Source organism: Astyanax mexicanus, chromosome 11 (assembly GCF_023375975.1).
Source record: "Astyanax mexicanus isolate ESR-SI-001 chromosome 11, AstMex3_surface, whole genome shotgun sequence".
Lineage (NCBI taxonomy): Eukaryota > Metazoa > Chordata > Actinopteri > Characiformes > Acestrorhamphidae > Astyanax > Astyanax mexicanus.
Window position 1 is genome coordinate 31,568,952 of NC_064418.1, and position 16,250 is coordinate 31,585,201.

A 16,250-nucleotide genomic window follows, 5' to 3' on the forward strand; every position below is an offset into this window, starting at 1 on the left:
CCGGCCCTGTTTCTCCAGTCCAGCTCCGCCCGCCCTCTCATCAACAGACTTTTGGAAGAAACCAAAATCACTGGAAAAGAGGGGGAGATCTGAGATTTTGAGGCATGATATTTAATATAATTAAAATAATATATTTCACCGTTCCTATTAAATTATGATTATTCACGTTTATATCTCACGTTTTAATACAATATAACATATAATAAATATATTAAAACACACAAATTAAAAACCTTTCGGGCAACAAAAACCCCCGAACCTAGTTTTGAATGGTCGTGGCTCCACTCCACTGAATCAGTAGCCACTAGAAAGACGTCCTTTTTTCCGGGAGCTGCATGGGGACTGCATGAGTCCAAAGCCTCGCTGTGATTTATGGGGAACAGTTATATATTGGGTCAAATAATCCAGTATTTCTTCACTCTGGTGCTGAAGGTCCGCTGCGGTGCTGTTTACTGTGTTTCACCGTTCCTCTGTTTTCATTTAAAGCCCCTTAGTCTTAAAACAGCGGCACTAGCGGGCCTCCAGCGGGCCTCCAGCACCACTAGTGATTACCCTGCCGGAATAGATTATCGTAGCGCGGCGGAGCTCTGTAAGTCCCGGTGAGTAATTTAGTTAGCCGACTGTTTCAGCTCTCGGTGAAGCGCGGTCTTATTATGATACTTAATCAGCTCTTAAACAGCGCTGGGTGTTTGTTTTGTTTCTGAACGAGCAGGTGCTGCTGCAGGCAAGCGAGCTAACTGTAGCTAATTAGCTTAGCCAGCCATCCTCCACTCGCTAGCTCGCTAACGTTAGCTATCTTACAGCGTTATTCGCCATTAACATGCTTTAAATAGTCTTACCAGTATTTAAAGACTATTTATTCGACATTAACACGCTTTAAATAGTCTTACCACTATTTAAAGATTTTAACGCATGTTAATGGCGAAAAACGCTGTAAGATAGCTAACGTTAGCGAGCTAGCGAGTGGAGGATGGCTGGCTAAGCTAATTAGCTACAGTTAGCTCGATTACCTGCAGCAGCACCTGCTCGTTTAGAAACAAAACAAACACCCAGCGAGCTGATTCACGACCTTCTCTCCCAGCACAGGGTGTTTTTTTATTTTTCTCAATCAGCAGCAGCTTGTAAACCACGCTGTAGTTCAGTAATAAGATCGCGCTTCACCGAGAGCTGAAACAGCCGGTTAGCTAACGGTAGTTAAAATACCTAACAGGCCTGAGAGCTCGGCAGGGTTTTTGTAGATATTTAACTTCTGAATCTTATTAATACTGAATTAAAGTATGCTAATTGTAAAAAGTCAACTGGCTTTTTACCAAAACATTTAGTTAATTTATACCTAATTTTAGCGGTGTGTCCCCACAAGACGATTAAAAAAAAAAAAGAGGGCGGCCGTCTGCGCATGCGCCAATTTTAGCGGCCGACTGCGCATGCGCGAATATTAGCGGCCGACTGCGCATGCGCCAATTTTAGCGGCCGACTGCGCATGCGCGAATTTTAGCGGCCGACTGCGCATGCGCGAAAATTAGCGCCGTCTGCGCATGCGCGAATATTAGCGTCCGACTGCGCATGCGCCAATTTTAGCGGCCGACTGCGCATGCGCGAAAATTAGCGGCCGTCTGCGCATGCGCGAATATTAGCGGCCGACTGCGCATGCGCGAAAATTAGCGGCCGACTGCGCATGCGCGAAAATTAGCGGCCGTCTGCGCATGCGCGAAAATTAGCGGCCGTCTGCGCATGCGCGAATATTAGCGTCCGACTGCGCATGCGCCAATTTTAGCGGCCGACTGCGCATGCGCGAAAATTAGCGGCCGTCTGCGCATGCGCGAATATTAGCGGCCGACTGCGCATGCGCGAATATTAGCGGCCGACTGCGCATGCGCGAATATTAGCGGCCGACTGCGCATGCGCGAAAATTAGCGGCCGACTGCGCATGCGCGAATATTAGCGGCCGACTGCGCATGCGCGAAAATTAGCGGCCGTCTGCGCATGCGCGAAAATTAGCGGCCGTCTGCGCATGCGCCAATTTTAAAAATCGGCGCATGCGCAGTCGGCCGCTAATATTCGCGCATGCGCAGTCGGCCGCTAATTTTCGCGCATGCGCAGACGGCCGCTAATTTTTTTTTTTTATTTATTATTATTTTTTTTTTATTCATCTTGTTGGAACACACCGCTAAAATTGGGTATAAATTAACTAAAAGTGTTTTGGTAAAAAGCCAGTTGACTTTTTAACATTAGCCAGATTACCATACTTTAATTCAGAATTAATAAGATTCAGAAGTTAAATATCTACAAAAACCCTGCCGGATTAGACCGGAGTACAGAGAGGAGCTCTCAGGCCTGTTAGGAATTTTAACTACCGTTAGCTAACTGGCTGTTTCAGCTCTCGGTGAAACGCGATCTTTATTACTGAACTACAGCGTGGTTTAAAAGCTGCTGCTGATTGAGAAAAACACACCCTGTGCTGAGAGAGAAGGTCGTGAATCAGCTCTTAAACAGCGCTGGGTGTTTGTTTTGTTTCTGAACGAGCAGGTGACGCTGCACTTCATGTAACTCCGTTAGACAACTAACTTACAGAGCTAGCGTTTGTTGTGTCTCCGGCTTAGTTTTCTGCAGTCCATGATTATTAGCTAAGGTGTTTAGTTTATTTTGACCCCAAACACGAGGCGCGAGCATTCACTGCATTTTGCATACTATTAACTAACCTCGTGAATCCACTGTACGTGCAAGTTAGCGTTAACTTCATCACGAACAAGTAACGGATTAGTAAACACACTTGTCTTTTTTTTTTTAATCCTCACAGTTTCTGTCAGAAAACACTGAAAGAAAACTTCTCCTCTGTCTCTGTTTATACAGCGATGGTTTGGGTTTAAAGCTGTGTTTGTTGTGCTGGATATTTGGTTAGGAGCAGGAGATTTTATAAGATGTGTGGCTGCATAATTGTAAACTGAGATCGCTGTTACACCCGCAGCTAACCAGTGACTTTAAAAAACAAATAAACACAGCTGTTACTGGACTTGATGGGTTTTAAAAAATGAGTTAATTAATTTTAAAAGACTAGGCTACTAATGTTGGCCCTGCTGAGTCCAGCTGATCATCCAGAAATAAACATTACCTATGCTGGTCAAAAGCTATTTAAAGAGCTAACCTCCCAGGGTGTGTTTGTTTGTTTTTTTCTGATTTTGAGCATTATTTAATGAGGGAGTGTAAGTCTGTGCTGCAGTAGAAGAGTGTAATTTTAGAAAAGTTGCTGTATTTGTCTCACTGTCTTGATAGTATGGACTTTAAACATGTTACTAAAAATTAACACTGGACTGTGTTTTTAAATACTTGCCATTCTGGATGTCCTGAACATTTTCATGCAGGCCTGTGTGTTTTAAAAAAATATATATTTTATTAATTCTATTTTGTGTCGGTTAGTTTTATTTATATAAAGTAAGACCTGTAGATCTACTTTATTGGATAAATTGATACAGCTACCATGAACTGTTGTGTTTCTGTTCTGTAAAATCAGGCCCAGTTCCAAAAGACACAACATCCTCAGTGTCCTGGAGCTCCAGCTGAAGCACTGGCCCATCCACCTTCTCCATCCCCACCCAAAAGAGGAAGATCCAGCAGCAGTGGAGGGTCCCAGGATGTTGAGATGGTAGTGCAGAGCGGTAAGTCCCAATCACATTTTTAGCCTCTGAGTCAGTCATTTATTTTTCTTAATCCAATATTTTGGCAATGGAAAAAAAGGAACACATCCAAGTTGTCCCTTATGTTTTTATTAATAAATGAATTATTATTGAAACAATGATTTAACAACATACCTAAATCAAAACTAAAAACTGTATATAAAATAAAATATTAGACAGAAACATTACAATTCTCAGAGTACGCTGAGGCAGCTCGGCTTAAAAAAACTGTAAATATGCATGAATAGTTAAAAAATGTAAGATGATGAATGAAGAGAGAAGAATATATATGATAATACATTAATAGCTTAATATTATTACTCTATTTGTTCTTATTACTGATTTACCGGGGGAACTAATTAAGGGACGGAAACACACACAGAGAAATGTGTTGGCAGTGCTGTTGCTAATTGTACTGAGTGTCTGCAGTGTACTGGGAGGATTGTGCTGGGTGCTTATTGTTTCTCAGGTGGTAAATCATGTTTGTTGTTGAATGTGCATTTTTTTTCCTTCCCACCTTGTAAAATTCTGCCTTTGCAGTCCACTTTAAAATATTTCCAAACAGAGAGGTGTAATACGCTCTTTCGATCTTACAGCTCTGCTCACACTGCTAATAACTAAAAAATAAACACAGTTTATTTTATCGGAGCGCCAGTACCCAAACCCGACTGACTAAAACTTTCAATCGTAACCACCTTACACTTAACGATTGAGATGACACGACCGCAACTCAACTGCAGCTCGACTCTAGCCAGACTCTCGTGATTTTACCCTGACTCGGAAATGTGTCTGCAACTGTGAAATCATTGGAAAATCGTTAGGTACCTGAACACTCTTCTCTCTTCACCCTTAATGTAGCAGCTACCCACTGGATAACTGTTTGCCTGTTCTATAGCGACTGTAATTTCCTTCTGTCTGTTTCTTACACTCTGTAGGTACTTATATATTTTTTTTATTGAACGTGGCAGCGTGCCGACAATCACAAGTATTGCAAATGTTGGGATAAATTTCAGCCAATTTAACTTTACTATAATGTGCTCTGTGTACTCTGCATTTTTTTAAGTTTGAGGGTGCATTGTGTACCTAAACTATGTTGGAGAAAGCTTTCTAAAAGTCACTAGATGTTCTCACTGTTTACAATAGTTTTTTTTGCTTGTTTCTGGTTGCACTTTAACCACAAATGGAACATTTTAAGTGAAAACAAATTAAATAAGAACTAGTTTTTAACCATTTCTTTATCATCTTTAGTTTGATTTTTAGTAGGGGAAAAAAACGATTTAAATCGAAAATTGGATTAAAAAAAAAAATCTAATTTTTTTTTTCGGCCATATCGCCCAGCTCTATTCTCTAGTTTAGAGGGTTTTTTATAAAACACACCTAAGGAAAATAGCAGGTATTAATAAAGCTATTGATTCCATACTTTTAAAAAGGTAATGATTTTCTTTAACTATATAAATGTTTTAATCGTTTTGTGTATTGTATGCTTTTAATTGCTTCTTGTTTTGTATTTGTGTTCATGTACTTAAGGCTTTAATCCTTTTATCTTGATATTGTTTATCTTTTGATGTTTATTAATTACTTAACTGTATTTATCTTTATGTAGTATACTGTTAGTGTTTTAATCCATACACTTTTTGTGTATATTTATTTTATTGCTTAGTTACTTGCTATATTAATGGTTATTGTATTGGTGTTTTAGTCTTATTTTGGGCTTATATTCATTAAAAACATTTTAACTTTTGTCTTTTAGTGCTTTAATCAATTAATATTGTACTTACCTTTTACTATTTTACTATTAATCTTTCTGTACTTCATTCTGATATTTATACATTATTTTTATTTAATTTTCTTTCAGCTTTGTATTACATTGTTTATTAATTGTATGTCTTTATACGGGATTTTATATTTGCATTGTATATATTTTTGTTTCATTTAATGTTTATGCTCTTTGTCTTTTTCAGATTTTTACATTTTTCAATTTGTGTATTGACCCAAGGAGGATGGGTTCCTCTCAAGGTTTCTATCTCTCTTTCTGAGAGAATTTTCTTTGCCGCTGTCTCCTTTGTGCTTACTCAAGAGGTTTGGACACTTTTTTTTTTTTTTTTAACTGTTCTTAATTTTTTTAATGACTGTACATTTCTTTGTCAATAAATGTTTTTTTATTGCTATCACTTGTGTCTGTTTATTTGATCACACTATCGCTAAGTTTCTTGAAATGTGTTTATGGAAAAAATTTAATATTTTATTAAATGTGGATTTGATGCCCACATTCAACCACTTTTTTAACACTGAAAGAATCAATCAGAAATTATTGATTTATTATTAATGTAATGAACAGAGATGTTCTGAAGTTAAAAGCTGATGTGTCTAATATTCCCAAATATGATAAGGTTGATAAGGTCATGTCAGCTCCAAGGACAATTTCAGTTTTGTATTTCAGTGAAAGTTATTCCTTTAATTGAATTTATATAAATAATATATCTGGTAATATACAAAGGCTCTCAGTGTTGTTACACCTTTTTGTTATACTTAAAACCAAAGTGTAATTTTTCAACAACTCGCCTCTATGTGATGTTTGACCACTTAGGAATTACACTGACATTACTTATACAAGTCATGGGATAGTAGGCTTGAGGCTGATCATGAAGTGTTACCTCAATGTATTGGCCAGGAATTTATTGTTGAAGGTTATTCATTCAAATTTATTGTGACCGGTGGCGTCTGCCTACAATTGTCTGTGCAACTCTGAGAAATATCTATATACAACTTTTAAAACGATTAAAGCTTTGGGATTTACATGTGCAAAATTAAGCCCTGCCTACAGAAATATACTGATAACTTTCTGATGCTTTAAAAAATAAGAATCAAAGGAATCAAATTCCAAAAGATAAGCATTAGCATTTCAGAAGTACTGTCCGAGGTCAGCATACACACTAGAAAAATGTGAACTTGATTTTGACAGAAATGGACACCTGCTAAAACCACATACCTATCCTTTTGGTTTGAGGTAAATCTGTCTACCACAAACCAAAATATACAATTACAGTAGAGGAATCCTGCTTTAAGATATTTGGCCTCAGATGCATCAGTAGCACTTTACAATTAATTTACATTGTTTAACCATACTTATGTTAGAATGCCTCAACTAATTATTATTATGACACTAGTTAAGATATTAATTCCTACAAAATGTTAAAACTGATATCGCAATTCATCTTTATTTACAACATTCTTAAGCATTACAATTTAGAAATGTTAAATAATATTTACCACTTAATTACCACTTAATGTTTATTACAGTCGTAAGTACTGTTATTTTTTACCCTGATTGTAAAGAGTTACAGATGCATCAGTAGCTGGGTAGAACAATATGAATATGACTGCTGTCTAAATAAATTAAAAAGGCATTTTTTTACGGCAGCCTCACGCTGACACAGGGTCCCAAGCAGTAACGCGTTACTCTAATCTGACTCTTTTTTTCAGTAACGAGTAATCTAACGCGTTACTATTTCCAATGCAGTAATCAGATTAAAGTTACTTATCCTGTGTCACTGTGCGTTACTCTCTCTCTCTCCACCTCACACACACACCGCGTTCCCTTCCCCATCCCCCTCCGCTCTCCCCCAATCACACGCGTCTCGCTTTCTCCCCTGTCTCTCTCTCTCGCGCGCTCGGCATGTCTTTAGTTTCCGCCCATTCTCGTTTTTCTCGTTTTGACGCTTTAAATGAACACTGTCAAAATTAAATCCTTCTCAGTAGTTTATCAGTTCGGGTCCGCATTGGACAACGTCTGGGTCCGGACCCGGACCGCAGTCCGCATATATATGATCCCTGTCCTCGACCATATACACGGTTCTGTTTTATAATACCACTCCTTGCTGCCCTGCAGAGAACAACAGGTTCAATGTTCAGTTTTACAGTGTTAAATATGTCAGGTCAAGAAAGACTTTCAATGTTTTATATTTTTTTATAAAAACAAGTATTTATGTTAAGTTAATTCAAGAGAAATGGTCTTTTATTTTTATAAAAACGTATTTTTTCAGGAAATAGTTAACTTTTTAACTATTAACTAGTTAAACTAGTAACTTTAAATGTCTAGAGATACATTGATGCTGTTAAAAATGCTTTTTCCAATAAAGGGAGTATTGGCAAAACTGGTTATAATTTAAGTTAAGGCGGCGGGACGTGGTGTGTGCAGCTGCTTAAAGTAACTAATAAAGTAACTTGTAAAGTAACTTAGTTACTTTTAAAATCAAGTAATCCATAAAGTAACTAAGTTACTTTTTAAAGGAGTAATCAGTAATCGGATTACTTTTTCAAAGTAACTATACCATCACTGGTCAGGAGTAATTAAAAATAACACACGTGAATCCCCCTCTACGTCATTTGCATAAGCATCCAACATATCAACTTCAGTGTTATTTGGAGGGTGGACAGTGCCTGGGGTTTTGGGGCATCTAAACAAATCTGTTTGATTGACAGAAGGTTGGAGGGCTTAAAGACGTTGCTGAACTGTCACTGTAAGTATGCAGACATTATAAACATGCCAACATGTCTTGACTTTTGCCAAGGAGGACCCTAATAAGCAGCTCACTAAATACAGGGTGAGCCTTTTTCTCAAAACAAAATATGGCAGCTTTCAAGGTAGCCTAAGGTAGACGTAGCCTAAAAGTCAGACTCCCTTTACTGAATACCCCATTACTTACTGGGGTATTCAAATGCGTTATTGTCCATTTGTTTCTGAAATACAGCTCTGGAAAAAATTAAGAGACCACTTTAGTTTCTGAATCAGTTCATCTGATTTTGCTATTTATAGGTATATGTTTAAGTAAAATGAACATTGTTGTTTTATTCTATAAACTACAGACAACATTTCTCCCAAATTTCCAATAAAAATATTGTTGTTTAGAGCATTTATTTGCAGAAAATGAGAAACGGCTGAATAACAAAAAAAGATGCAGAGCTTTCAGACCTCAAATAATGCAAAGAAAACAAGTTCATATTCATAAAGTTCTAAATGAATTTCAGAAATCAATATTTGGTGCAATAACCCTGGTTTTTAATCACAGTTTTCATGCATCTTGGCATGTTCTCCTCCACCAGTCTTACACACTGCTTTTGGATAACTGTATGCCTTTGCTCCTGGTGCAAAAATTCAAGCAGTTCAGCTTGGTTTGAGGGCTTGTGATCATCCATCTTCCTCTTGAATATATTCCAGAGGTTTTTAACTTGGTTAAATCAAAGAAACTAATATTTTTTTAGTGATCTAATAGTTTTTTAGTGAGTTTTTTCCCCAGGGAACACTTACATAAATTAATAGTCAGTTGTGCTATTATAAAGGGGTTCATGCTAAACATATCGGGGTTAATTTCCCTGTCCAGCCCTGCAAATAATAGTTCCTGAGACATTTAAAAAGGTTCTTCACCCTGACACATTTTTAAACATTGTTCTTCATGGAGCCAAAACTGGTTTTCCTATTAAGTGGCTCTTATTATCTGAATTAGAATTCAGTTTCCAGTCCAGTGATAAAAAAGGGCTATAAAAACACAATATTTCTAAAAGTGAAGTTTAATAAATTAATGTATTCATGCGCAAATCAAATACAAAAACATTACAGCCAAAAACATTAACCAGTTCTGTTGAGAGTGCAAGAGATTTCTGAAGGCCAGACTACAATAATAGACACTGAGAAGTAATCGGATTGTAATCTTCTTCATGACTAGAGCTGAGGAGGCTCTGGAGGTTCACCTGAAGAGGTACTGCATGTAAAGGCAGATTAGAGGCAGAGACAAGTGAGGCAAAAAAAACAAAAACCAAAACCAAAAGGTTTATCTTAAAATAATAAAAAGAAAAATTAATGGTAACACTTTACATGGAGAGCCTTACATAAATATGTTCCATGACATTCAAGAAATAAGGGTAGTATAAATAATAAATGCTGGGGTGAAGAAAAATCAGAAAATCTTCCCCCGTTTAAAGTTTAAAACTGCTAGTGGGGTGTTTTAAGTTGAATAAACTGTGCAGCAAATAAATCAGCCCTCCATGTAAAGTGTCACCACAAATCACTGGAATTCAATTCAATCATATTTACAATGTGTCACCATAAAAAAAGGCCCGGTTTGGCAAGCGGGAACTACTGTACATCCATGGGACAAAATAAAAGCACAGTCACAACGCGTCACGTTTCACGAGCTTTACCACATGCTGCGGGAGGAGGCTACAGGGCTATCCACCAATAACCCTGAAACCTCCCCAAAACAAGCAACGCTCGTCCTGCACAGTCTCGCCCTTCAGTTTCGACGACCCCCGACAAAAATGGGGAGGAAGACATGCAAAATGTAAAGGAATGTAATCCACACCCATTAAACGGGGAGAACAGAACGCTAAGCAGTTAGTACTGGTCCACTGGATGTGGGGGAGAAGAGAGAAAACCTGTCGTATTTTACAGCGGGTCCTTCATGTTGGAGATTCAAGTCTTTGCACAAAAAGTAACAAATGATACATTATAGCTCTGCAGCGCAGTCCATGATAAAAAAGAAAAACTTCCTTCATACAGCCAGTGGAATGGTGCTGAGGCTAGAACAGGATGTCCTCGTTCTTTATCAGAGACTCCACCACCTGCCTCTGGTAGCGGATGTCGTTCAGCGCCGTCATGGCGTCGAGGTCCGGTGCTCGCATCAAAGTGGGGCCGAAGACAATTCCCAGATTCTCAGCGTTCATCAGGTTATCCTTCTCGTTCTGAGTCACCCTATAAACACAGATGTTACACATTTATAAATATACAGTGGGTATATAGTCTGCTGTCACTTGACTAGAACCTGGCAATACAATATCATATCAAGATCAGGGCCTATGACTGAATAATCAAATAATAAATTACAATACTGTAAGCAAAGCAATATACTCTATTTTTTGCACTATAAGGCACACTTGAAATTCTTTAGTTTTCCTAAAAATCTTCAGTGCGCCTTTTAATCCGGTGTGTGTTATGTATGATTTTTACCAGTCAGGTTGTAAGGAGCAGTAAAGCTACTCCACTAAAGTACAGTGTTATACAAGAGGTTTAGTTTAGGTCTCCAGTATTGAGGCTGGTGTAGCATTAGCATTACCAGCTAACCGTGCTCGCTATTCCCTCGTTCAGAGTGGAGTCTGCTCCTAAGCTTACTGTGAATAAACGAAAGCACTTTACTCACCCAAATAAACAGTTTTCAAGAGAGAAATCGGTGTAGATTAACACCCAGCGCTTGTGTGACTTTAAAAGAAAGTCTTTTTTTATTTACAGTTTTGTTTATTTAGCTTAGCTTTACTCAACTTAGTTAGCTACTCCCCGCCACCACCCAGCGGCGAGACCTGCTAAATTGGAAGTTCCTTATAGTGTCTCTAAAAAAGCTCTTTATAATCCAGTGTGCCTTATAAATGAACATAGATGTTCATTAATAGTGTGCCTTATAATCTTTTTTTTGTTTTATTGCTCTACATCTTAGCCTCTTTGCATATCCTTTTATTTTGAATTATTTCATTTTTCTTAATTAAATCTTACATTGTTTGCTTGTTTTTATAATTTAAACTTAATTTTCGATTCCTTTTAATGTTGTGTATGCTCGACTGCTTTGAAAATGAGGGTTACCCTCAATTTATTTACCGAGTGAAAATAAAGGTTGATTGATTGATTAATTGATAGTACAGTGGGCCTTATAGTGCAAGGTAGTTTAATCCAAATTTTAGAAAATCATTCTATTAAACATCAAATTATACACATACAAACTGAGCTAAATTCCACTTTTATGCAATAAGAAAAATTTAATCTAAAGACAATACAACATTGCTCTTCGTCTGAAATTAACCTTTACATGTACTTATTTAGAGTAAAAATCAATTCTCTACTTTTGAGTATCGATACAGTATAGAAAAACCCTATACAATACAGAAAAAGATAATGCGGCATGTGTGGATATGATACAGGCATGCAGAAGTTGCTCCTCACCTCTTCAAGTGAGCCATCAGATATCTCAGTGTTTCTAAGTGAGCTGGAGGCAACAGCTTCAGAGCCTCGTGCAGTGCCTCGAGACGCTCGTCTGGCTCCGTTAGCTCTGAGAACACAAACAAACAAGTCAGACTGTCTGCTCGGCTAGAGATCTGCATACTGGGGAGAAACAAAGGTGGGAAACCTACACAAAAACAAAAAAACGAGTGCCTCCTACAATCAGCAGGCTCAGCCATAAATAGCAAATGTCTCACAAGTTACATGATAATGAAAAACGTGTTAAGACTGAGAAGATAACTGAAGTCTAGCAGCACATCTGCTTTGCTGAAAGGTCCCACATTTGGTCTGCTGGTTATATTAGCCTGTATGAGATGAGCTAATGTGAATTTGAGTACGAGCTGTCAGCTAATCACAGAAGCAATCAAGCATTATTTTGGGACAACAGTAGAGATGCTCATATAAATAAACAGAAATGCAGCTGAGCATATCTAATCTAAACTATTTGCAGCATGCATGCAGACACAAACCCTGATGCATATTTGTTCAACAAACAGAGTTGGAGTGTGTGTGTGTGTGAGTATAAAACCTGTATAAAACCTGCTGATGATAATAAAATACATTTTTACAATACAATTGTAAATTATATTGACAACCATGAAGGCTTATTGTCTAAAATCACAGTGCAAGCAAACAGTTACAGATTATATAGATCATATAGATTGTACGATAGGGTTAAATTTTAGTTTCTTAATCAGTTTCTCTATTTATAGGTATATGTTTAAGTAAAATGAATATTGTTGTTTAATTCTATAAACTACAGACAACATCTCCCAAATTCCAAATAAAAATACTGTAATTTAGAGCATTTATTTGCAGAAAATTAGAAATGGCTGAAATAACAAAAAAAAATGCAGAGCTTTTAGACCTCAAATAATGCAAATAAAACAAGTTTACATTGAAAAAAAAAAATATTTGGCATCTCAGTATGTTCTCCTCCACAAGTCTTACACACTCCTTTTGGATAATTTTATGCCACTCTTTGTGCAAAAATTCAAGTAATTTGTGTTAAGCTCAACCATCTTCCTCTTGATTATATTCCAGAGGTTTTTCAATTTGGTAAAATTCAGTGTTTTGTCATATTGCATATTGAGTATCGTTAAAATACCATGAAATATCGCCCACCCTTATTGATCACGCTACAATGAAACAGTCATATTGCTCAGTCCTAAAATAGATTTTTAGATCGTTTGATTAGAGTGTATAAATTCTTTACATAAGCTAAACTGTAAATTTATTAATTAATATACATTTATTACAAATAAATCAATTAAAACAGTATCTGTAAATATTTAAATAACCCTGGCACCTTAGTTACTGATATTAGTGTAAGATTGTATTCTTCCCCTGCTCTATCACCAGTGTCTTTTTGTATCTTTTTGTGAGTGCAGACAGACAGAGACTCACTTGCAGCTTCGATGAAGCGTGGGTACGCGTCGTAAGTGATGACAGGAATGGGTAAATCCCTGAAGTAGAGTTTAAGAGCGCCTGTGATGATGTTGATATCTTCATACACGTTCACCGAGATGTCTGCCTTCTCCCCATCTGCACACAGGAAAGCATGCGTGATTAAAGGCTCACAGCAGAGAAGCTTCACTTCATTTCACCTCAGCTCAAACAGTGTGTGAGAGAGAACAGGAGGCATTTTGTTTATCACTTTCTTGTCTCCAGCTGTAACCTGTGTTGAGTGGGTTTGTAGATGTAGGACTGACTGTGCTTGTGGGGTGTTTCGGCCACATTTCAGTGCTTTCTGGCACTTCATACTTTGGCCTCAATCTGCTGCTGGGTCTTTCATCCCAATGCTAGAAGCCAAGCTGACACGCTGCCACGGGTGATACCCTGCTCTCTTTCATGCCCCACTAGCCCACTTCATGTCTGTCTGTTTCTCTCATGTTCCTTCTCTCACTCTATGTACCAGTTCCTTTTTTTTCCAGTATTTTTTTTTTCCTTCATCTTTTTTTTCTCTTCTCTCTCTCTTACTCACTCTGCGCCTTCTTCTTCTTCAGCACCATCTCTGAAAGCTGAACTCTAGCCTCAGGGTCCTTCCCTACTTGAGAGACATGGCAAGCTGAATAAAAGCTCAATTTCCTCCCTCTCCATTTCCAACATTCCCTTCCGAAGCCTTTCCCTCATGAACCCAGCGTGCGAGCTCAGTGGAGGCTAAGCTGTCTCTGACATTGTCCATTTGTCCTGGGTATGTCTGTGTTTAATGCCAGAAGCCGGGCCTCCTGGGGACACGCAGCTTCTGTACAGATGGAGCGTAATCCTTCCACAAATGCGCCACTTTCACATTAAAGCAGCTCTGGCCAGCCCAGCATACCTGAGAGATTCTGTCAACAGCAAATTGTACTTTTATTAAGTTTTCTTAGGTTCTAAACTGTCTCACTCCTTAACCCCCCTTTTTCCCTATACACTCCTAACCTTTTGCCCCTCACCCTTATCTCTCACATCTCTCCTTTGTTTAACATAAGTTGATAGAGACACCCCCAATGAGGACACCCCCCACATACTCCTCCATAAACCCTTACCCTTTCTCCCCCTGCTGTGTTCAAAGCCGTTTCTCCTGTATGTAAAGTCCTGCTAAAATGTCATAGTAGCTCAGTCTAGTTGAGTCTTGCTCAGTTCAGTCAAGCTCAGTCTAGTTCAGTCACAGACAGTAACAGACAGACAAGTCATATGGACTAGTCAGGCAGACACAGAGGGAGCAACGACCAACTAAGCTGTGCCCGTGTAGATTTTCTGTCTGCACGAGAATAAACTCAAGTCATCTCTCAAGCTGTCTCCTGATTCCTGATTCTGACTCCTGATTCCTGAAAGCCGAATTTCTAACAACTTGGTGCCGTGACCCGGATGGCCTACTGAAACCTACTTGGTGAGTAAACGCCATTTCGAACTGAAGAGAAATTATGGCTGGATAAAATGGGAGTCAGTAACTGTTATCCTCTCTGAACTGAGAGATGTTTGTTTGTTACTGCTAGAAGATCAGAATTAGTAACTGTTATCCTCTCTGAACTGAGAGATGTTTGTTTGTTACTGCTAGAAGATCAGAATTAGTAACTGTTATCCTCTCTGAACTGAGAGATGCTTGTTTGTTACTGCTAGAAGATCAGAATTAGTAACTGTTATCCTCTCTAAACTGAGAGATGTTTGTTTGTTACTGCTAGAAGATCAGAATTAGTAACCGTTATCCTCTCTGAACTGAGAGACGTTTTGTTTTTTTTTACAACTGTAAACTTAGGATTTGTAACTGGGATCCTCTCTAACAAAGAGAGACGTTTTACTTAGTTAGTGTTGAAACTTACTGCTGCAGTCCTCTGTGAAGTACAGTTTGTTGGTATCTGCTGGTAGTGTCTGTGCTTTGCTTTGTTTCAGAAAGATTGGTTTTGTTCTCTTGTTTTCTCACCATGTCTGCTAAAGGCCAAAGCATTCAGAATCTTGCTAAACCTCTTAACTATAAAAGTAGCACCTTAGTTAAGGGAGGGACTGAAATGCCACAGTGGTCTGATTCTGATTTTGAAAGAGTAATCAGTGACATTGGGAAGAAACATATTTGTGAACAAAAGTTAACTCAGTACTTTTCATCCAAAGGTTTCTCTGCTGATAGAGAATGGACTCTTGCTGAGTGTAAAACAGCTTTAGGTTACAGCCTCAAGCACAACTCAGTTAAGGAATGTCTTTTTGCTATTAAGCATTACTGGGAATGCAAGTTGAAATATATGGATGAAAAGTTAAAAGAAGCAGAAGGAAAGGTCTTAGAGCTAACTAGCGAGTGCAGAAGGCATAAAACTGCTACCAAACATGCCCAAAGCACATGTAAACAACGGCAGCAAACACTGACAGAAGTTGAACAGCTACATGGCAAGAGTAAGTCAAAATCAAGGCCTCAGTGTTCTCTCCCTGTTGCCCCTACTCCAGGTCAGTCGTGTTACAAAGAGGATGGAAATCCTCAAGTAACAGTCAGGCTGTCTCCTGAATTGTCTGAGAGTGACCTCTCTGATGGGTCAGAATCTGTGTCATCAGATAAAGATTCTGACCATGCTACTGGTAAAACACACTTTCCAATCTGTGTTAAAATGAGACCTGTAACTGTTGTATCCTCTGAGGTACGTAATAGGAGAAATGCAGGTGGTGAAACCAGACTAGAAATTGGGCACGTTCCTTTAGATGCAGCAACTTTGGACACAATATCCAAAGATTTTAAACCTCCGAGGGAAATGGGGCTCGACTTCATTGACCTCATGCATAAGAAAAGGAATCTGTACTCACTACATCCCAATGATGCAGTAGCAATTGCTAGCCAAGTTCTTAACATCACAGCTGGTAGAGAACTTGCTAAAAAGGTGTTGAATGCTTTGGGTGACAAAGGCCAGAACCTTGACAAAGGCTGGGAAGCTTTTGATGACTAGATTAAATGCAAATACCGTAAAACCACTGATTGGGGGCAGATTACCAACTGCAGACATAGAAAGGGAGAGTCTGCCGCAGACTTCTGTGAGAGGTTTGAAAGAGTTTTTCTGCGCCATTCAGGTATCAGCCAA

The 16,250-nt window shown here is 38.4% G+C and overlaps 1 protein-coding gene and 1 long non-coding RNA gene across 2 annotated transcripts in view; one reads left to right on the plus strand and one right to left on the minus strand.

The window, feature by feature from the left end:
* The first annotated feature begins 310 nt into the window (after positions 1-310).
* Positions 311-5,839, plus strand: LOC111194915 (uncharacterized). The gene is made up of 3 exons (XR_002651366.2): positions 311-599; positions 3,509-3,653; positions 5,633-5,839. It is a non-coding gene; the product is annotated as an uncharacterized LOC111194915 (long non-coding RNA).
* Positions 5,840-9,223: 3,384 nt separating this feature from the next.
* chn1 (chimerin 1) overlaps positions 9,224-16,250 on the minus strand; it is a 69,392-nt gene continuing 62,365 nt past the window's right edge. The window contains exons 12-14 of the mRNA XM_049484977.1: positions 13,120-13,257; positions 11,656-11,761; positions 9,224-10,419 (exon numbers count right to left, since the gene is read on the minus strand). Of these exons, the coding sequence (XP_049340934.1) occupies positions 10,248-10,419; positions 11,656-11,761; positions 13,120-13,257 (416 nt within the window). The 3' untranslated portion in view covers positions 9,224-10,247. The remainder of the gene's footprint in view (positions 10,420-11,655; positions 11,762-13,119; positions 13,258-16,250) is intronic.